Source organism: Seriola dumerili, unplaced genomic scaffold, assembly GCF_002260705.1.
Source record: "Seriola dumerili isolate Sdu_G_001 unplaced genomic scaffold, Sdu_1.0 BDQW01000068.1, whole genome shotgun sequence".
NCBI classification, from domain to species: Eukaryota; Metazoa; Chordata; class Actinopteri; order Carangiformes; family Carangidae; genus Seriola; species Seriola dumerili.
The window spans coordinates 17,385,899-17,409,711 of record NW_019174323.1 but is presented as its reverse complement, the minus strand read 5'-3'; the positions used below and the strand labels follow the sequence as shown (position 1 = coordinate 17,409,711).

Here is a 23,813-nt window from a genome sequence, read left to right as displayed (position 1 = left end):
TCAGTTATAAAGCAACGTCAAGTGCCTTGGTTACTGATTGGCCAGGAGGCGGGAGAACAGCCGTTGGGAAGACGTAGCTGCCTCGTCGCCGCTCGGCAAGACAGTCGAGAAGAAAGGCTAATCCAACGGATTATCGTTGTCAATGTAATTCACAGAGTGTAGTATGGACATTACGAAGCTCAGTGAGTTAAAGTCAGTGGCATTTTGATTAATTACCGCGTTTTCAGCTTGTCGAAATAAGTGTGTGTTTCGTCTGAGTTCCGAGCATGCTAAGCTAGCGCAGTGCTAACCGCTCGCTAGCACCTCGGTGGATATCATCAGCCCGAGGACGAGCGAGAGGAGACAGTGCACTGAGTGACCAGGTAAAACCCAGCTGCACCTCTGGCTACGATGGAGGAGAGACTTTCTTCACTCACGGTCAAGGACTGGTGAGAGGAGCAGCCCGTTCGGTTTCTTACCGACAGAGGTAGACTGGACTGGGGTGAGTAACCCTGTTATAAAGCGCGGCCACAGTAAGCGGCCGCCATCTTTAACATGGTCGCCATCTTTAAAATATTTCACTGCCCGATTTTTTGTTTTTTCAGTGTGGGTCCACAAATACTGGATGATGATGTTTTATGGTTTGACTGTTATAAGGTTCATAATGTAGTTAAAGTTACCATAGAATTTCTAAAAGAGTAAAATAGAAGTTAAGTGAGTAAAAGGGTAATTAAAGAAAAGAGTGTGTTCATGTGCTTTAACTCATGGTTTTGTGTTTAGTAACAGTGTTAACTTGAATTTGAGTCTATACCTCTCAACAGAGGGGAGAGGGTGAACAATCTGATTGTTAGCTTTTACTGAGATTTTCCTATACAAAGGTGCTTAGGCCACAACCATATTTTAACGGTGCAGTCATTGAATATATATTTTATTTTTTCTAATTCAGACCTAATTTTGGTTTAATAAATCTTTTTGTTTTTATGACTTTGAAATGGTTTAATGTGAATTATTATAGAAGCTAAAGAGGGTTAAAGGGGGCCATAAAAGTGAGACCACACATAATGTTGTTTCATTCACACATTAGACATATTGCACAGGTTGTGTCATCACTAAGAGTTAATCTAGGTGCTTTTCATAAGAAGATGAACAGGATCAGACACAGTTTGTTGAGCTTTCTGTTTGTTTTGGCTCTTTCCTGATCATTTTACTGGTGTTTGCATTTCTGATCCTGGTCAGTCTGGTTATTAGACCTCAGGTGTCCACACCATGTACACTTTCCACAAGACGTCTGTAAACAGCCTCTTAAATGCTGTTGTTTATATCATATGAGTGTAATTTCCTGCTTTGCTGTTTTAGAAATATGTGTTGGCTGTTAAACGTAAAAAGCAATCAAAACAGGTTCCTAAATATTTGAGCTCCTCTCCACTTCAACAGGCTGATCATTAAACACATGATGCTGGAACATTAGAAATGCACATTCCTGAACTTGCATCATTCTACAAAACTTCAAAGCATTTTTCATCAGTTTATTTTTCCATCATGACTGAGCGTTCACTCACAGCTCTTCAGAAGTTGGGTCAGAGGACAGAAGATGGCGCTGTGTCTCCTGATACAGCTGAGACAGACGTCGTCACAGGGAGCTGAGGAGTAAACATGAGACGTCTGACTGACCTTTAACTGGTGCCATGGGAAAGTCCTCTCCACTGATTTGAAGCCTTCACAGCTTCCTGTTAAGTTTTTTGTTTGAAATCAGTGATTTTCCACTTGAGTAAAGACATGAAAAACAAGGAAAAAACAGGGACCCACCACACGGCTCTTAGCTAAATTGCCAGGGTGGTGATGGTGGCTGATGCAGAGCAGCACCAGGGGACGGTTTGGGAGGGTTGACTGCTGACATCTGACACCACCACAGGTCTGCACATCGTCTCTGTGAGCGTGGGATCTTATCTTCAGCCATTATGTAATGGGAAGAAGGCCCTTCACTGGATCCTCGCTCTGTAATCCTTCTAGGAGCAGGAATGTGAACTCGGCTGGAGCCCGGCCCTACCTTCCAGTGTAAATGGAGGGATTCCTGCGAGGAGACACGTCCTTAGTCATGTCTGCGGACGGGGTCAAGTTCTGGGACAAGCTGAGGGTAGTAAGAGGGATGGAGAAGTCTCACAAGTGTCTCCTACTTGTTTCCAAGCAGGATGGGAGAAACGACACAAACAGAAGTAGACCGCAGGTTCTGGACCCCGGCCCAAAGACAGAGGGAGAATTGATAGTGTTTATGTTGGAGAATTCAGTGCAGGGGAATTCAGAGGGGATGCAGGATGTGTTGATTTCTATCAACCTTTTTCCTCCAGTGTTGTATCCATCTCTACAGACAGAGCTGGAGCTAATCAGAGGAGAACATCTAACACCGATGTTGAGGCCAAAAGTTCTTCATGATCACTACATCTAAAATTAGACTATGTGCTCTTTTATACGAAAGCCGACAGAGGCCATACTTGCAAATATTTTCTTATCCCATGATCTCAAGATAACAAATCTCATTACCCCGAGATAACGAGATATTATCAGGAGAAAACGATTTTGAATAGACCTCATACATTAAGACGCAGTAACACTCCTCCTTAGCAACAGTCCTTAGTAATAGTAACTCTCATCTGACTGATCTGGGTGAAAAGACACAGTGTGATTTCAGTCCTTGATTGAAATATTCTGTGATGTGTTGATCAATACGTTGTCCTGATATTTTTAGTTTACAGCACTAGAAGTCTCAGGTCTGTGGCCTTTCTGTGTGGAGTTTGTGCCTTACTATACCACGTCTTTCTTATGCCTTACTATAGTATGACTTTTTATGACTTACTACACTATGACTTTGGATAAAATGACAGTGTGTGATATAAAAGAGAGTTATTACCTAACTGTTCTGTTTTAGTGTCTTTCAGCTCATTGTTTTGGTTCATAATCAATACTCTGATCAACTCTGTTCAGCACAGAGTTCACCAGCTAACAGCTTGAGATGGTGATAATATATTAGCTCAGTAAACTGTGATAAAAGTGCCACTTTAAAAGAACAATTGAAGTGAGTGAAATATCAAATTTTGTTTATATATAAATAAATAAATAATACTTCTCTCCATTCAAAACTGGATGAACAAACAACCTGAAACTCCCCAGACTCACCTTCAGTTTATTCATCACTGGGCTGTGAATTCACTCAAAATACCAGGAGCTACTTTTCGCTGCCGTCTGGCACCGTCAGTATTAGAGACATTACTGTGTGCTGTTTGAATATCTGAGCCTTTGTGGACTTCCAGGATAATAAAACAAAACCACAGTAAAACACACACCTTGGATGTATCTCAAGCTGACAGTGTGGTTACTGCTCTCTGATCCCTGTGTTTGACAGAGCCTCTGCTCTCTCTCAGTGTTAAAGACACACGCTCCACCATCGCTCTCCTCAGGCCCTGGAGTTCATTGGCCATGGAGATGGACTGGTTTTAATAATCAGCATGGAAGCAGCTGCTGGGGTTCATGTGCCACTGTTGGGCTGCTACATGTGCAGCACATGAACACTAGCATCATTATTTATGTCACAGAAAAAAACAGCAGTTTTATCTTAACCCAACATGACTTCATCTATAGGCCACATTCAGAGCAGAAATATACTTTATTTGCTTTGTGACACTGTGGCTGAAATAGGAGGATATGAAATGTGCAGGTTGTATTTCACTCAGGTTGTATCCTCTGAGGCTCTGTGGATTTAACCTCATGAAAATGGAGGGTGGATTTAAGGGCAGAACCTTCAGGCTCTTACAGCAGATTGTGGTAATGTAATTAAACGTAAATTTGTTTGTTAATGCTATAATTACAGCACAACTAAAGCTCATTATAAACTGAAATGATAAGGGCTACAGATTAAAGTTGTCCCACTGGAGCTGACTCTTTAGCAGCTACACGCTCCACTGTGTTCACCAGCTCTTTGTCATTAGGGGCTGCAGAGTTTTTAGAGGTTTTTATATGAGAGCAGTGAGAGTGAAGCAGCAATGAGCTGAGAGTTAAAGCAGAGAGGACCTGCAGTTAGTGATGATGTCACTATGAACAACTTCTTTAACATACAAGTATTTGTTTATTATTAAAGCTCCATATAGTATAAAGGTAGACGTCCATGTGTTGTTTGATTATAAAGCAGGTCTAGGTTCTATATTAATACTATATTAATTTGTTGATTCATCACCTTAAACTTGGTTATGTTGATAGAGTCAGAGGTACCTTTTAGTTTTTTTCCATACTTTGGTCACTAAGGTCTTTTGTGCAACAGTTTAACTGAATTAAAGTGATTCCTAAAGTATAAGACTAAGATAAGGAGAAAACCTGAAACATTTCAAGGAAACGTTAAGGAGAAGACTTTAAGGTGTTTTGTGCAACTGTTTTTATTTCAAAGAAAACTTTAACTCAGACTTAAAGGAAAATCTTAAATCGAGGTGCTTTGATCAACAGATACTCAAAATATACTTAGTAGTATAGATACTCAAATAAATGCACTTTGTTACTTTCCCTCCTTGGTTTTTTACTAAATAAATATGTGCTCACTACATAAACGGTGCAGTTGGAGACACTGGGTGGTCATCGAGGGCCCACAACCTGAGCAGATTAATACCTGTGTTCACAGAACATTAAATATAGAACATAATTATTCTCCTGGCAAACGTTGGACCACAGTGACCTTGCACCATCACAATTAATAATGACCTAATGTCTTGTTTGCCCGGTGTGTGTGTGTGTGTGTGTGTGGGGGGGGGGGGGGGGGGGACAACATGCGCGCGTACGTGCGCGCGTACGTGCGCTCTCCTGTGAGTGTTGTTATTTCTTAAAGAACAAACAAAACAGACCAACTGTGTGATGAAACGGCGGCCAAAAAATGTCCGGCGCTGCTGAGTGTGTGTATACCAAGCTGCCACGACGGGCAGATAAACGTTTGAAATATTAATTATTTGATCGTTATCTGCCGGACAGAGTAAAACAGTCCCAGGGTAAAAGCTCAAAAGCATGTTAACGGACGGAGGAGATGTATTGCAGCCAAACTGCACATACACAAAGCCACAGATCAGATCATAAATCACTAATATGGTTTTAAAGATGTTGCTTAATTATTTTCAAAGTATGTAGAATCTTTGAATTACTTGTTTTTCTCCTTTCACCTGCTTCAACATGTCCTCGTTATCTTTCGTCTAAACAAACATGCCAGCAACTTTTCATGACCCCTCTCCTAAATATAAACTACCCAGATGGATAAACATGTTTGATTACAATCATTTGACAATGCTAATAAATTATCATTAATGGTTTTCAGTCTTTTTTCTTTTCTTTTCTTTTTTCTTTTTTTTTTTCTTTTTTTTTTTACTTCCTTTTAAAATAAAATTAAAAACACGGTTTCTACTTTATCCATTGCTAATTCACACCTTTGACAATATGTCGATTCAAAATGATAGTGGAACGCTTCTTATTGTAGATGTGACCATGTGAGGTTATTTAGGAGTCTGTGGCCTGTGTTTAGACTGTGGTGCTGAGTATGTGTTTGGGAGAATGTAAATGGATGATAAATCTTTGGAGAACTGTGCTGACAAACCTCTAACCTCCCCTTTGGTTTTCCTATACTCGGGCTAATCTCCCTCTCTCACTGTCCCCTCTGGGCCTCCTACAAAAATGCGAGTTAATAACACAAATCTGCATCATATATGTGTGACTTTTTTTTTTTAAAAGAAACTCAATAGAAAAATAGACTTTAATATCTGGAATAGAAGGAGTGAGCGGAGGGATTGGAAACATCTTTCATTCTGCGTCATGGCTGCCTGAGGACATATAGAGCTGCTGAAAGGGAATTAGAGGGTTGAGTCCTGTGTCACAGCCCTGTTAACCTCCTCAATGGCCGGTGTTATGTCTCAGCGCAGAAGCCCAGCTATAATTGAAAAGCGCCTTCAGCTACTTGGTTTGTCCATAAGTTAGAAAAAAAGGTCAGATTTGCTGTAGAGAAACCGTTTAAACCAGAGACATGTCCGCACGTTATTACACACCCAAACGACTACTGTACGACACTGAAACGTGACGGCAGTGCAGGAAAAGCACCAACTGATACGTGGTGTATATTTAGATCTTCCTCGTTCCTCCTGCAGTATTCTCAACATGCTTTGTATTTACTTATCCTGTATCACTAATGAGTCAGACCAGGAACTGTGGTGTCGTGACTACCCAAGTCAAGGATTTCTGTGTTTGCTCAGCCTTTCATCTCCATCAGTTTATTCCAATGAAACTCACAGGCTGAGTCTATGGACTTGTCTATATTAAAATGTGAACATGTGAAGGTCAAAGAAATTCTTCTGTTCCTGTTGCATTCCTGCCACAACATCCCTCCATGTAACCGTAGCTTATGTTGAGTTTTATCAAACAAGACTGTAACTGTTAAAGAACAACATACACAGGTTTTCAATTTTAAAAGAAAAGTTGAGTTCATAAGTAATGAAACATAACCCTCAGTTTTGCCACTAAAGTCTTATTTGGTGTGGGTTTTTTTCCCAACCAATTCACGGTTTTCTGCCGTCGCCATCTTGGCTGTGCCTTACTCTGCCTACCTCCCAGCTACTGGTTTAATAACTGTGGCAAGCATACACTTCCGGTAGCATCATTAGCACAGCTCAACGTCTTGGCTTCCTGCTCGAAGGCTAACCCAAGGCTAATTAATTTGCTGGTTAATGAACTAGTTAGCAAGCTAAGCTAACAAACCAGTCATGGTGAGTCAAAAAACCGGAGCACGGACAGCAAGTCAAATTATCTGTTTCATATTTACATGAAAATTCCTCCTGTGTTCACTGACTGAATTAGCTGGAGAGACACTGACTGTGACCGAACCCACCTGTCACTCAAGGGGGCCACGCCCTAAATTATACATCAGAATTAAATAAAAATTCACCCTGTAGTTGTCATGAAGGAGGGAATTAAGTGGCTGCTGGTGACTCGGCCCTAATGGTGTGAACTGGTGCTGGATGCTTGGTGATATATTTGCAGCTTCTTTCACACAGATACAGTAATATAGAGTCTTCCTCACATATCAGTGTTTATTTACACCAAAACCTTCATTAAAGGACCCAGCAAAAACTGTCAGCGTTTTTCACAGCAGACATTAAGGAAAGTACAGACATTACTAATAACATTAATGACGGCTCTCAGCACACAGAGAACCAGGACCCTGAAACTGAAGCAGCTAAATGTAAGTCAGCCATCATTTATTTTATTATTTACACCTGTTCTTTTCATACTGTGAAAAAGAGCTTATTTACTCCATTTATGGGCCATGTGACCTGAAGAAAGTTGTCTATACATAACACATAAGCAGTAAAATGGCGTCTCTATACTCCAAAATGATATTGAAAATATTAACTTTTTTTGTATTATTACTTCAGTTAAGAAATAATGAATTGACCTGACAAAGTGGATTTAAAGAAATAACACAAAGCCTCAGTTAGCTGTTTATTATAGATCACACCACTTAGATGTGTTTGTAGAACCAGGAAAAAAACAGCAATTTCCCTCTAACGCAGCCTTGGCCCTCGGGGTCATTCACCACCTCCTGGTTCTGATGCTGTTATTTGGCGACGGAGCGATGCGGAGCCTGGAGCTGTGTCTGCTGTTGACCCAGGCAGACCGGTGGACAGGATGTTCCTGAGCGTCCCTGGGCTCCGGTCTCTCTCTCTCTCCGCGGCCCTCAGCCTGTTTGTTTTTCCGGCTGAGAGCTACCATTCCCTAATCCACCCCTCCTTACCCTCCCCCCTCCCCGGCCATCACTGTGCCTCAGCAAGAATGTAAACACATGGAGGATACATGCACACGTATGTGCTGTATATGCATCTGTACATGTACAAACAGATGTATGCTGCACAGTTTGTGCGACACATGTTTGTGCACGATTAAAAAATTATTGTGAACATCTAGTTATCCTCGTGAATCTCGGCCGTTTATCATAGAATAACGAGGCCTCCGCAGCATCTTCACACCAGGACGCCTCTTTACAAAGAAATGTTTGTGCGCTTCACCTGAAAAATGGTCAAAGGGCAGCGCCGCAGGCATCACTGAGCCAAACAGTTTACGCACCAGCACCACAACCTGTTTAACCTTCCACATAGCACCTGTCCCATCCACTAAACACTTTCAAACCCATTTGCAGGAGATCATAAACATCTGCAGCGCTCTGTTTACCTAATACGCCTGAGAACGCCTCCACCTACCCCACCTCTACATTAGCTGAGGTGGGTGCAGTGAGGAGATACATGAAGGTATGTTAATGTGGCCGACCTCTTCCAACTTTCACTTGAAATTCACTCCCTGGATTTATGGCTGTTTGTGTGGGCTGAGGTGAGATTTATGTAACATGTTCATAACAGGTGGTCAGATTGATGGGTGGTTATTACCTAATTATATTTCAACATTTTCTCCTGCCATTTAAAGGTCAATATAACCCGACCTTTCAAAGTAAAAGCCTATAAAATTCTGTATTAAAGTCCTTGGACCCTGCATTAATAGTCAGGAAACACTCAGGTAGAAGAGGCGCTGATACCAATTACCCCTCCATCAGTCACCCCCAGTAGACCAGAGAGCAGTACATTCATATGAGCTGAGGAACTCTGGATAATTATTTATGAGCTCATGTGTCCAGCTGTAATTGAAGCAACACGTTTGTGAGCGTCCTGTGGGAACTGTCAAAACACTTTCTGGGAAACTGTCATTAATCAATGTAGATGAGGGAACACGTCACCTGACAGTGACCCCAGGAATGCAGTGAATGTCTCAAAGATAATATATACACACACACACACACACACACACACAACCAGGTGAAACTATCTGAAAGTGGAATTTCCTTTAACATATTAAGCGTTAGCGCTCTTCTGTACCTGCATCTAGTCATATAGTACAATACACCACACATCAACAAGCCTCATAAGAAAAAGAAATTTAAAGCTGCACTGCTCAATATTTTATATCCACAGTTTATTAAATGACTATATCTAATGTGAAAGGCAGAGAATTATCACTTCCCCTCAGTTCAATTGACCGTTTTAACATATTTTATCTATCTATCAATCAATCAATCAATCAATCAGACTTTATTTGTATAGCACTATTCATACGATCTAAAACAATGATGAAACACCCCCACTCACACACAGAGCAATAAAAGACTGTTAATAATATTAAAAAAAAGATAATAAATATAATAAGACCTGAGGAAACACTATCATGAATCTCATAGATTTGCAATCATGAAACACTGAAGACTGGAAAACAAAGATGAATAAAATACTAAATGGAGATATGTTAAAAACCAAATAAAAATAACAAAGATGGAGATGTTTGGAAGTGAGTGATACCAATAATAAAAAAGTAGAAAGAAAAGTAGGTTGTTAAAAAGAAAACAATCCAGAAAATAAACATAGAATAAAAGGACAAACCAGTACAACATCCTAAAATGTATAAATAAATAAAATTCACTTTAAAGGTCCATATAGTCCAAAGGTAGATGTCCATGTGTAGTTTGATTATAGATCAGGTCTAGGTTCTATATTAATACTGTGAAAGTATCAATACAATAGAAAAAATACAGAGAAATGCACACAGCCTGTATTCAGAAACTGAGCCTTAAAATCAGCCGTCAGGACTCCTGGAACTTTGTGATGTCACAACTGTACAGTCACTGCCCTCAGTCATGCCCCAAGCCCCGCCCATTTGGACCCACCAACCAACCTTAGTTTCCAGGATTTGGTGTTTACCTGAAATCAGCTATATTTTTATTAGATCACTCAGAAAACAGTCAGCCAATCAGTAGAGAGGCTCAGAGCCTGTTACCCATAACAACTTTATGAGGTAATGAAATGTTAGTTTTTTTTAGTTTGTGGTCTATTTCCAGATCATAAAAAAAAAACAACACGACATATAGTGTCTTTAAAAGAAAGATTAATATGACACAGATCAGTCCTCTGCTTCTTTCTCTTCATGAACTTAAAAGGAAACTTGACTTCAAACCAGAGCTTTCACGTTCTGTTGCCATGTGTTTATCTCTGGTGATAGTCATGTACTGTATACATACATCCTCACCCAGATATTGTGGGAAAACACTTGAGAATTAAAAACTGTTTGGTATGAAACACATGCAGCGGGATCAGAGTCCAGCTGGCACCTCCCCAGTCCAGAATCCGCATGTATTGTGTGTGTGCACATCTATACTGTATAAGGTAAATGTAAGAGTTACTACCTGTATAGATTTATGTCACAGCAATGTATGAGACTATACAGCATGTTTTGCATGTCACACAGAGGTTATTACAGTGTTAATATTTGTGTGACCCAGGCTTTTTCCACAGAGTGTGCAGTCACTTCAACTCAGCTGGTTTAAAATGAAAGGAGATGTTTATTCTTCCTTCTTCTTTTAATGACAGAACACCTTGTCCAGGGCATCTTGCCAGAACATCTTCCTTTTTACTACAGTCACTGTTTTTATGAGAAGATTTATGTTGTTTATAGGTGCTGTATTGAGGAGAAATACTGAACTTTGTCATTGTCTGACCCACACAGTCACTGTCTAGCCCGATGTACTCAAGATGGCATCATTGAGTTGACTGAATTGTTTCATCACGTGTCCAACCACTGTTTGTCATCAGCAGTGGAGGCTGGTTGTGTTTTGCCCGGGGTGCGGGTAAAGCACCAAGGGCTTCTGTGCGGCAGGTTATTATGACCCTTAGTTTTGTTTGTCACGTTACTATTTATGCACTTTCTTTGAATTTTTGTATTTGCATTTACATTTCTGATGCACAGTGAAATGTTTAATAGCAAACAAGCAGTAGACTTTAGGCAGAAATCTCTGCTGCTGAGGTGGTTGGTGGTGGTTTGTGGTTTCTTGTCAGCAGCAGGTGGTGGTGATTGTCTCTTGACAACAACTTCAGTCATCGTTGTCTTTGTAATATAAGAGGTTAAAATACGTCCTCTGAGCACATACTTCTTCAGAGCAGACTGGAGGCTACAGTAAGTTACTATCAGGAAGTGACGAATCAGGCCGGGGGTTGGCTAATTAGCATGCTAACTTCAGTAGAAGAAAGGACATGATAAAGACAAGAGTTAAGATTGGTGTTTGTCTTCCACCTCTGGAGACAGCTGTTGGTGAGTAAAGGAATGAAGTTTGATGCTGAACTCGCAACGTTACGTAAACAGCTACTAATGCTAACGTTAGCTATGTAGTAATAGCAACAACTTACAAATAGCTCCTTTTTAAAGCAGTGTTATATTTTTGTCCACTGGGAGGCAGCAGAGCAGATCATCATCTCAGAGTTATCATGGCTAATGTGTGTGTGAACAGTTGCCTTTTCCCACATCCAGCATTTATAGAGCAACAATAGCTTTTATCTGGAGTTGTGTGTCTTTCCACCAGGTAAACTTTAGCTCTGCTTTGGTCTCCACTAACATCGAGGGTTGCCACCTGACCTGGTTTTCCCGGGATTGTTCTCTCTTTTTTTTTTTTTTCTTTTAGCAAATTTATGTAAAATCTAAATATTAATATTCTTTCCTGGGACATGAATTGTTTCAAATAAAACCTCATTTGTTTCCCTCTACTGTTTTTTTTCTGTTTTCCTCCTGGTTATGTCCAATCCTGTGTCAGTAAACGTGTGAAAACAAGTACAACAGTTAAGATTGGCCAATAACCATGCCCATACTTTAATTTGATTGGTAGCAGAAATACGAAAGTTTACCTTGCCCCCTAGCAGGTGGCAACCCTAGCAACGGCTGAGACAAACATCTCATTTAGCAGCAAAATGCCCCACAATGTTTCACCAGCTAGTTGCTAGCTGGCACTTGGTGCTAAACAGGAGGCATAAAGTAAATTTTTCTGACCTTTATCCACTTGAAAGGGCAGTAAAACCAAAACATTGAGCTGAAAGATGCTAAAATGCTCTGTAGAGCTGAGGGGGAACTGCAGGTGATAATAATCTGTGGGTTTGTCACAAACCTTTCAGTCCTCTGTTAATCTGAAACCCTGGTTAGTGCAGCTTTAAAGCCAACGGATGAAACACTGCTCTGACTGAGCTCCGGACCTTTGTGTTTACATCTGCTCCTGCTCTGATGGATATAATCTTTCCTAACAGAGCATGAACCATGGGAGAGGTTTGGACCATTAAAAACCATTCTGTGGGTTTCAAATGGGAACACTTGAACTCCGACATTACCTCCTCCGCAGCCTCTTCAGTCTCTTCCCTTCAGCTTTAAATGAGTATCCCTCCATACCAGCACCCCGAGGCCACGTCTGCCTCAAACTGCTTTAGCACCATTTAAATCTTCTCAAATCACAATGAAATTTTTTGATCTATGTATTCTCCCTCCGCTTTAAACCTCGTCCCAGCTGTCTGTTAGTTATGTGGACGTATGGCCCTGTCACGGCTGTATATTTTCGTGCTTATGGAGCTGGAACAATTGGATTTCGCTGCCTCTTCGTACATCACAGTCACAGATAATGGCATGGCTACTGCAGCATGAGGTCCTGAAACATAATAATATTTCATATATTTTCTCTGCAGTGGATTCTGTCACATCCACAACACAAGGACGTTTGAAAGCAACAAAAACAAGTAAAATTCTGCTTAATGCATCACTGAGATTTGAAAATAGAGGTAATTCTGAGGAGTAATATGGAGTTTAAGATATTTAATGTGTGAATATTGGCTCCTGTTGTTTTTCCCATTATAGAACTCTACTGTAAATCTGATTTAAAGCTGCACCAATCAAAAATGTTCATATTGACACTGAATCAGCTGGTAATGTGTAATGTTAAAGTGTTTAACCTTGTTAACGTCCATATGATTTTTTTATCTATGAATTTTTTTATGCTTTTTTATGTACGAAGTCAGTTCATATGAACATTGGAAGACCTTTATGAACAAATCAATTCCGAATTCAACAGAAAAAAAAATCTCACTGTTGTGTCTGAATAAACACATAGACACATCAGTGACGACACATGGAGCTGAAGCATCTGACCAGTCTTCACATAAAACATAGACTTATCTTTTAGAAGTGATCTGTGACTCTATAGTAGTAAACAGTAATTCATGTAGTTTGAGAGGTGGCAGTGATTTGAGGCTGAGGATGGATGGAGGAGGTTCTACTGAAAAAGATTTAAAAAAACAAAACAATAAATGAACTTGTTGAATGAACTAGTTCCTTTTTTTTGGACTGTGAACTTAGTTCAAATTCAAAATTGTGAACTATGAACATGAATTAGTTCATTTTAACATTTGTGAAATGAACTTTGAGCTCGCTCTTGTGAAGTGTGAACTTCCATAACACTTGTGATATATCATATGATATAAGGGGTTTCTGTGAGCTTGTTCTGCTGCCTCTTAGTGGCCAAGAAATTAATTAATTCAGCTGTAATAAACTTGTTTTAGAGTTAATTCAACTATAGCAACAAAAACCTTCCCACACGTCTGCTCTTTGCTAAGATACTCTCGAATGTATTTGCTTGAGATGTGTAGTGAGACAGGCTGATACAGGGCACGAGGTGGTGCACACAACCTTGGCTCTCCTCTCCCATTTACTTGCCTGTGTTTGGCTTCAGTACTGTTAGTTTACACTAGATCCCCATTAGTGTCAGAGATACTGGGTGATGCCCAGTTAGTGTGTGAGAGCTAGAGGGGAGGAGTCAGGGTCTCCCTCTCTGCCTCCAGTACAGGTGGTGTGTGTGAGTATATTATTATTTTATCGATATATATATATATATATATATATATGTGTGTGTGTGTGTGTGTGTGTGTGTGTGGGGTATTGATAGATTAGTGCCCGTTTGTTCCTGTCTGATCAGTTTCCTTCACAACAAAGTTAGTCCAGTTCTGTGGCCGGCTCTCCCCAGGCCTTATCTTGATTGGTTGGGGAAGGACGGGGTGGGAGAGGCGATCTGCTGCTGAGGATCCACAGACGCTCCGAGCTGCACTGTGTCTGTAGGGAGCACAGACTGATCCACCTCCTGAACAGATGTCTTAATGGACAGTAACACCGGTGCTGCAGACGAGGACCTCTTCACCAAGGATAACGCGTGAGATGAGGCAACTTTTTGAGAAGTTAAAGATTAAGATAAAGCAGCTGAAGATTATTGGAAACAATCGAGAAGATTTGGGGACTTATAAGGAAAACTGGGGAAACCATAGGACCCAAACTACAGCGCGTATCACACACTGGAGAGGAACTCTTCCTGTTCTTCCAAATTCATCCATTAAATTCTGAATAAATCTTTCTGGAGCTACCTGAGAGGAGGTCGCTGTACCTGGCGAGGCGAGGAGGTCCGGAGACAGAAAGGAGGGATGAGTGTGAGGCCTGGCGAGTCCGGGGGTGAGCTATGAGGGGGGAAACAAGCTGGGAAACGCTTTCAATGTAAACACACAGCACCATGCCAACCCTGCTGCCGAGCTGGCACAAGAGGACCTGGACCACACTCCTCTTCATTATCTTCAGCCACCAGGTAAATGAATACTGAGGCCTTTCAGTTCACTAACGCTCAGTCTTTACTGAGTCAAACCGGGAGCTTAGACTACATGTTCAAATTCCCTCCATATTTAGTGTGTTACTGTGATTCTTCACAGGGGTATCCTCCCATCTGATTCACTGTATGAGGCCAGATTACATGTCTTATCTCTCACAGCAACAAACCTGACATGAAGCAGATTTTTAAAATCTTAAATGAGTGTTTTTTCATATGTAGTTGGCCTACAGGAGGTCCCGCTGCTCATATGCATTTTCTGTTCATCCTCTTCCACCGGTTTAGTGACAGGCTTTAAAAACAACTCTGTATCTGTGTTGAGAATCAAATGAGATGGATGTTTTTCTCCAGGGATGAAAGAAAAAAAAGCAGAAAACATTTAAATATACATAAAACAAATAACATCAGAGAGCAGTCTTTGTGCAGTATTCACTTTCATCTTCAAGATTATGAAACCTGAAATTATTCAGGAAGTGAAGACCCCGCTGCTGGATGTGAAGCAGGTTTGGTCCCATGGGAGACAACAGAGACGACAGGGAGGCAGCAGCTCCTGTCTCCCCCTCAGCGGTGACACCGCTCTGGACTCATCTCGAAGAGATGAGCCCCAGTGAGGTGAGACGTTCCTCTGTCAACCATGAGGAATCTCTGTGGCACAGGTGGCCCGGCCGAACAGACACAAAGAGGCTGGAGACTTCACCTCACCGTCTTCACCTCCTAGCCTGAATCATAAAGAGCAGAGGAGGCGGCTGTCGGCTGCAGTTTGCTCCTCAAATAAAGGAAATGCTCATCTGTCTCACTAATGACAGCAAATTAGGGAAGAATCATAATTTATAACTGAGCATTAATTAGTAAAATAGCTGTCACCCTCATATCATAACCCTTAAATAAACAGTGGTGTGTGTTTGCGTTGCTGCAGCCGTGACACTGATGCATAAAGCCTGGCTGATAAATCACCTGCATCAATTACAGATTGCACACAGGTGAACATGTTCCCCCGGCAACACCAGGTGGTCCTGGTTAAATACTCCCACCAAGTGGCTAAACACAGATGCTGCAGGTTCTGTGAACAAACACTGAAACTTTGTTCTCAAGTCATAAAATGTGACGTTAGACTCAGTGGCATGTTTTAGAAAAGATGTTTATTCAGAAAGAATAAATAAAAATCATCATGCAAACACACGATACAAAAAGAGGTCACTAAATCAGTTAGACATACAGTGTATTTAGAAAGTACTCAGTCACTTTGTTTTACATTTTGTTATTTTGCAGACTTATGTTGGAATGGTTTAATTCACTCATCAATGTACAATGCCAGCAAGCTAGCTGCTAGCTAATGCTAATGCCAAGGAGAGGCGGTTAGCTTGCTGGCTGGGCGTATGGCCCACTGGCTTTAAGTCAGCCTGAGCTAGTTTCCCATTCTTTTGGACCTTATTATTTATGCTATATATTAGTCAAAAGACTGATTGAGTGCTTTGTTGACTGATTGATTTTTTTTTATTTTTAATTCTCTATGTGCCAGAATAACATTAGTCAGACATTATAGAGAACTCTCCTCTCTTCCTGAAGGTGAGCTGCTCGGTGCTGGAAAGTCTGATCGCCAAACGGACCGAGTACTGGGAGACCTGCAACAGAACTCTGGCAGCTGCTGGACTCTCAAAAACTGGTGAGCCTCCTGACTTAAGTTTTATCTAGCTGTATCTACTTCCATCGTTACCTTGATGAAACCCTCAGACTTGACTTCCTGTTGCAGGAAACTACTGCAGAGGAACATTTGACACGTTTGTGTGTTGGCCCCACTCGTCCCCTGGGAACGTGTCGGTCCCCTGTCCCTCGTACCTGCCGTGGATCAGTGAGGGTAATGTTGTGTTTTAACTCGTGTATAAGGTTACTCAGCCTTTTTCTTTGTCACTGCATTCACTTCAAGTGAATCAGTAACTGAGTGAATCACAGGACAGATTCTTCAGTAGTGAAGTCACAGGATCAGGAGTTTAACGGTGGAGTTAAACACTTAATGAAACTATCATGGTTTAAATAGAAAAATATCTACTCTGCATCTCTAAAGGGTTTTTCAGGAGCCTTCAGAAAAGACATGCACATAACTGAAAATGAAATTTTCTTTCTTCATTTTCTCTGGGTATTAAAGTAGCTGTACTTTCTCAATTTGGGGTTTAACTGTATAATAATGTAAAACTAGAATCACGTCCTCATGGCTGTTTCCTCCACCAATCAAAAGTAGCAGGACACGTGGTCACAGTCTCTTCTTCCTGAGTTACAGCCTTGAATAATGATCACAAGTGTTTTTACGGAACATTATGATGTCACAGTGAGGCTGACCTTTGACCTTTTGAATGTAAAATATCATCACTGCATCATTTTATCGCAATAGACATTTGAGTGAAATTGTGTCATAGTGAGGTCACAGGGGACCTTTGACTTTTTGACCACCAAAATCTCATCAGTTCATCTTTGAGTCCTGGTGAATGTTTTTGCCGAATTTGAAGAAGTTTTCCTGAGAAACGGATGGACGGACAACCCGAAAACAATATGCCTCCACGCCGGCAACAGCCAGAGCCGGAGGCATATTGTTTTCATTTTAACCTCCCTAGCACAGGTTAAAATGAACGAACGTCACCGTTTCTCTCATTTACCTGCAGACGGCTCCAGGAGGGCGCACAGAGAATGTTTAGAAAACGGGAGATGGCGTCAGAGGGGGAACTCCTCTGAGCCGTGGCGAGACGACTCCGAGTGTCAGGAGGACCAGTTCTTTAAAGACGAGGTGAGGAGGACACTGGGAGACATGCAGAACGTCTGTCTCTTTCTGAAAGATCTGAGGAGATGTTGTGATCTCTTCATCCATTTCTGTGTGTGTGTGTGTGTGTGTGTGTGTGTGTGTGTGTGTGTGTGTGTGTGTGTGTGTGTTCAGGAGGATGAAATGCTTCGACAGACAGCCCTCAGGCTCATCTCTGTCATCGGCTACTCCCTGTCGCTGACCTCCCTCACACTGGCCACTCTGCTGATGGGCATGTTGAGGTCAGTGTCGGGGGGGCAGAGGCGTCTCTGAGGACAATGTGGTTTATTGCAACTTTCTGTACCTTTTGCATAGTCACTGCTAAGAACTGGGAACACTGGGAACATTCCAGTAGGGTCTAGAAACACAAGCAGATGATGATGGCGAGAGAGAGACAGAGAGACGGGCGGAGTGATCAGTCATTGTAAACAACATTATAAAACCCGAATGAAGCATGCACACACACACACACACACACAGTGCACTGATCATTCGACCTCAGTAATGCGTTCACAGGAAGTGTAGATCGATGCCTTCCTCCAACCGATCCGGTGTCTGTTTACCAGGAAGCTCCACTGCACCAGGAACTACATCCACATGAACCTGTTTGTGTCGTTCATCTTGAGAGCCATGGCCGTCATCTCCAAGGAAATCATATTATATGTCATGTACTCCAACCTGCCCAAGGATGACCCGGGGTGGAACTCCTACTCCAGCTCTGCGGTATAAACATCAACATCACTGCCTCATTGTTTACATTATCACTTACAGTTTGAATCGGACTAATGATTTGCTGGACTAATTTGTCCCCAATATGTTCCTGATGGATGGATGGATGGTTCCTCCACAGATGGCGCTGATGTGTAAGTTCTCCAAAGTGTGCATGGAGTACTTTGTGGCCTGTAACTACTTCTGGCTCCTGGTGGAGGCCATCTTCCTCCACACGCTGCTCTTCACTGCTGTGCTGACCAAGAGACGACTGCTGAAGAAGTACATGCTGTTAGGATGGGGTAAGTTGTGTGTGCACACATAACATTTAACTAACTTATGGAGTCATAGGGAATAATGAAAAGAATAAATCTGTGAAAGAATAAGAAAGTAAATGTGGCAATATAAACAGGAATGAATAAAAGAATAAATAATGTCAGCACAGACTCACCCACCACCCTCAAAACAAATTTCCTCCAGATACTGAGCAAGTCGTAACTCCTTTACTCCATCTTCACTCTGTTCCCTTACGGTTCCCTCCCTGATTCAAACCTCAACCACATTCACGCTGCACACGTCTCCATCAACTTCCTGTTTGTGTTTTAAGCTCCCACTACAGCATTTTACATTTATTCCTGTTCCTATCTGTTCCTCCTACGACTCCATACTAACTGACTTTAAGGCAAAACTGTTTTGTTTGTGTTCGTACCTGTTAACACGGGCACCGAAATGGAAACCCACGACGTTCGTTCTGCAGCTGCCGGGTTCCCGGCGTTAGCCATGTCCCGATCCGGTCTTTGTGACAGCAGCACCTGCAGTGATACCACTTGGAAACACTGGGCAGCAAAAAGTGGAAAAGTGTCTGTTTCCACTTCGAGAATAATCGACTAACTACAAACGAACAGTTGAGGCTCATTGTCGATGGGATTTATTATTTAACATAATTTATTTAACTCTACATCTTGTGTTTTCTTGACTTTTCAGGAACTCCTGTGTTGTTTGTGACTCCGTGGACTGTGGTCAAGATTATATATGAAAACACAGAGTGAGTATTTTATTACATACTCTACTTTAATCTAATGAATTCATTTAAATGTAACTTTGAAAACTCGTCTTTTTGCCTAAGATGCTGGTCGATCGTGAACAGATGGTTCTGGTGGATCATACGGGGCCCGATCACTCTGTCAGTGCTCGTAAGTGAAGTCACAGTCCACATTAATTACAGATACATCAGTTCCTCGAGTCACTTTACTCTGATTTCACACTGTGTTTAACAGCTCCTGTCTTGTGAGGACATGTGACAGTGAACAGTGAAGTGGTCACACGTCACACGGCGTGACTGATTCCTCTGCGCACAGACACACTGATGAGTCTCAGATGTGCGTTTTCATGTGAATTGAATCTTAATCTGAATAATTAATTGGTGTGTCGCAGGTGATTTTCTGCATATTCATCAAGATCCTGATGCTGCTGCTGTCCAAGCTGAAAGCTGACCTGGTGAAATTTACAGACTACAGATACAGGTATTCTCTGTCGCTTTCACTCACCGACGTCCAAATCCAAATGTCAGGAAACACGTCTGACCTTGAGAGCTAGTATTTCCTAAGTGATGTCTTTACACGGTGCAGTTCCTGCTTCAACATTTTAAATGTTAATCACTCCCAAGTACAGCACCATTTAAAATGTCACCCCCATAAGCTCCGGCCCCTTTTACTCCTCTGCTCTTTGAATCGTGTGCCAAAATAAAATCTTCTTCGCTCTCAGTTCATTATTGCACCGCTGTGTGTTTGTGTCGATGCCCCTCAGCTTGGCCCGAGCCACACTGGTCCTGATTCCTCTGCTGGGAATCCATGAAGTGGTCTTCACTGTGCTGATAGACGAATGTGTGGAGGGCAGCAGTCGCTACGCCAGGAACTTCATCAACCTGACCCTCAGCTCCTTCCAGGTAACACCTGTAGAGTTAATCATGCGGACTACCTGGGATCCACATCAACCCTGATTCATAATGTGGAACCTCTTTTGTTTTTTAGGGGTTCCTGGTTGCTGTGCTGTACTGTTTTGCTAATGGAGAGGTACGTGTCTTCTTCTATGTGCTGTGAATTTCATTGATGATCTATTAATGTATTGGGTTTTAGCTTCTTACCTCATCGCTCTGGTTTCAGATCATAACTCCACTCACTTGTTTCCTGCAGGAAGCAGTTTGTTTATGTTCACATAAGCCAGTCTTACACCACCTGCACCACACAGACACACAGTGGAGCATTCAGCAGCTAAAGAGACGGATGTGTTTGGCGTAGCATCAAGCAGCAGGTGAACAAACACAAGTAGTTTGTGTTTTGAATGATTTCATTTACTGACTCGTGTCCAGCAAACACAGACACATTGGAAACATCTGTTCAGAGGAGAAGCTGCAGGGCAGGCAGAGGTCAAGCTAAGCTAACAGGCTAGGCTATGAAAACGTAGCTAAGCTAGCTTTCATCTCACTTTCGTGTGTAACAGACTGATAAAGATACTAATTAACCATTTAATTCTCTGAGCAGCTCAGAGGCTACCAGCAGCTACCGCCATCTTTTAAGGTGGAATGTTTTCTTGCTTGTTGCTCAATGCATGATTGACACTTGGAAATCAATCAATACACCTTAAATGTCAATATTATTATTGGATCTCTACATGACACACGCTTTAGTGATGATCGGATCTTCAAGCGCTTAAAATGTTTCTGAATTTCAACTGCTTGCTCCATAGTGTGATACTCGGGACAGGTGTAGTAATTACCGTCTTTCATTGTATTTAGGTCCAAGCAGAACTGAAGAAGCGCTGGCAGCTTTTCCTGTTCACCAACCACTTCCAGATCAGGGGCTGTTTTCGGGGCGCACCTCTCAAGCACCTGTGGAAGTGCACTCGAGGGCGTCGCCCCCGGTGCTCTCGGCAGAGCGACTCCTACGACGAGGGGGGCACTTCCGCGGTTCACCCCCACCTGCTTCAGGTGGCTGTGCATGGACGGAGTGGAGTGATCGGACTAGGAGGGGTTAAAGGTCAGGGGCTGAAGGGCTACGATGCAGCAGGGCTGGACTTCCTCACCAGGAAGAGCCTGTCCAGCAGCGATGGAGAGATGACGCTCGGGGAGACCATGGAGGAGATTCTGGAGGAGAGTGAGTTCTGAATCCAGCACTGGTACTTCACCACCTGACGTGGAGGAGCTGAGATGACACCTGGGTGTGTTTTCCCAGGTAAAGGCAGAGGTCATCCTGGAGAAACAGGCGCAGCGATGGAGGTTTGGTGATGTGGGGACTCCAGGGCAAGTTGGAACCACTGTGGCTAGCAGGCTAATGGTTACCATGCTAGGAAACTGTTTACTCCCCCATTCAAGAGTAATCTCCGAGGTAGCTAGCTTCCTAACTGTCGGTTAGCAGGATAGCTCGGCCACATTGATGTATTTAATTACTGTCTCATAAAACCAGGCCTCTGTTACCGTAAATAAAACAGCTGAGCTTCCTCCATTTTGAATTATTCGGCGTCAGGACGGTGTGCTGACAACATATTAGTGCAGATTTACTCCAGTAAATACACTGACGGTGGTGACTCTACCTCTGGGTCTCTGTGCTAATGCTGAAGTAGCTGTGTGTAGTCCAGCGTGTGCGCTGTCCTAATGGTTGTTATGTGATGTGTTTCCTGTTGAATCATGACAACATATAATCAATTTTGGACTGTAGTTATAGTCAGAGGGTCAGTTCGTTAATTAGACTTTTTGAAGTCACCACTGTTGCTCTGCAGCTGCATTATCTTCCTGCAGGTAACATCTGCATGTTTACGTTCCCATGTCGTGTGATTTTTAATGGGAACTTGGAGACAACAGGGTATCTACACACTGTACAGTGGGATGTGAGAGGGGTGGAGAAGGAGAGACGGGGTCAACAGAAATGATATTTGGCGAGGTATACACCAAACTGGGAATGTTGGGAATTTAAGTGGGTCAGGATGTATTTTACATTCATTAGATCAGAGAGCAGACTCATCACTGAGACAAAGGAAGAAAATGTTTACCACAGATTCACCAAAGAATCAGACTTAAGAACTGAGAGTTAAAGCTTTTTCCACTGTAAAAGAAGTGAATCATTTTCTTTCAGCCGATCATCTACAGAAGCTTCACTCAGAGGTTAGAGACATTTGTCTCTGTGTTCTTCAGTTACAGCATCTAATACATTCTTATAGAAGGTATATAATGTTCACTTCAGTGTTTGTGCTCAGTGAACCTCAGACTAACAGCAGTGCTGAGTGTTTTTCATAAATTTGTTTTATTTGCCATAAAATAATAACAATGTAACAAAACTATGTCAGGCCAGTTATAAATATCCATATGAAGCAACATCTGGACTGAAACATCTGGACTGTAATGTGTATATAAATACAATGTATTTGTTGTGTGAATGTGAATAATGAGGCTCTATGTGCAGCAGGTTTTACATGTTTTTTTATTCTTATGAAGCTTAAAATGCATCGAAGGTTTTGTTGTACAGTTAAAACGATCACATGATTTGTACATATAGTCTCACAACGGTGTATGTGCACAAATAAAAGATTTGTTTTCACCCTGAAGTTACACCAGAGTGGCACTTCAGGTAGTTGGGCTGAGCGAAGGGCCCCTCGGGGACCCCCCCCCCCCCTTCTGATGTCACATTAGGCCTCAAATGAAGCGTGGAAGTGTCGCATCAGTGCAAAAAACATCCTGGAAACGTTCAGGGTTTCAGAAAAATGATGATGGTGCACACACTGTCTGCACGCACCAACATTTAAAGTGACATTACAGGGAAGTATTTTATGTGTAGGCGACAGTGTGGAGCTCTTATCTGACCCATTTGTCCGTGTTCAGTTGTTCACTTGTATTTATATTGTATTCCATTCGACTCGTGTTCACATGTATTAGTTTAAATCTAAGTAAAGGTATAAATTCGTGCTTGTAGCCACCAGTAAACATTGTAATTGTAAATTATGTCTGCAAACTCAAGATAATGGACATTTAGCAGCTCCAGCTCTTAATTACTTTGCTCTCAGCACAAAATCCAATTTACAGCCAATTTTAAAACAGAGCTGCTCCAGCGGTCACACGGCATCAGTCCTCTGCCCTCCACATCCCACAGACTCCAGAGTCTCCTTGTAGCTCCAGGCTCCTGCTCCCTGTTTGTTTCAGTCGCACCAGTTGATTGTTCTCCATGACGCCAGCATCTTTGCTGTAAAGGCCGACACACTGTAGTTTTAGTGAGTGTTTGCTCTTCTCAGCAAACACACATTCATCACAGTTTATTACACTATCAACAAGCTGCACAATCACATCAGTTAGAACCTCCTGTTCATTCAAGCAGAGACGTATGAGAGCTGAGAACAGACACTGCAGCAGTGACGTAACACAGAGTTTTATGGCCACATTGAGGGTCAGGGTTGTGTTTTTACTTCTTGAAATTTTACATTTTTAATTCTCATATTATTAGAATTTGTCGGGTTAATACTGGGCCAGAAGAAAACAAGCATGTTGCCCCAGTATGGGCCAGATTTATTTTGTTATAATAAATTATATAATTTCTGGTCCAGTGTTTTCTAGTAATTTGAGAGAAATGTGTCAACAATATGTTCTCTGAAGTCTCTGGTCCTGCTCTGTGATATTCTGCTACTTAAGCCCACTCAGCCTGAGCGGTTCTGATAACCATCTGTGACATGTGAGTTGTATTCCCGCCCTGATTTGAGCCAATGGCGGCGCAGCGTGAGTCACGGGATCCGGACCTTTAA

The 23,813-nt window shown here is 42.0% G+C and overlaps 1 protein-coding gene across 1 annotated transcript; it reads left to right on the top strand.

Annotated features, from left to right (window-relative positions):
- Nucleotides 1-15,049: 15,049 nt before the first annotated feature.
- Nucleotides 15,050-21,195, top strand: glp2r (glucagon like peptide 2 receptor). The gene is made up of 13 exons (XM_022742386.1): nt 15,050-15,148; nt 16,103-16,199; nt 16,287-16,391; nt 17,191-17,312; nt 17,460-17,566; nt 17,891-18,047; nt 18,175-18,334; nt 19,017-19,077; nt 19,159-19,225; nt 19,467-19,555; nt 19,839-19,977; nt 20,063-20,104; nt 20,827-21,195. The coding sequence occupies exons 1-13, from the start codon at nt 15,050-15,052 to the stop codon at nt 21,193-21,195; spliced, it is 1,614 nt and encodes a 537-aa protein (XP_022598107.1).
- The last annotated feature ends 2,618 nt before the right edge of the window (nt 21,196-23,813 follow it).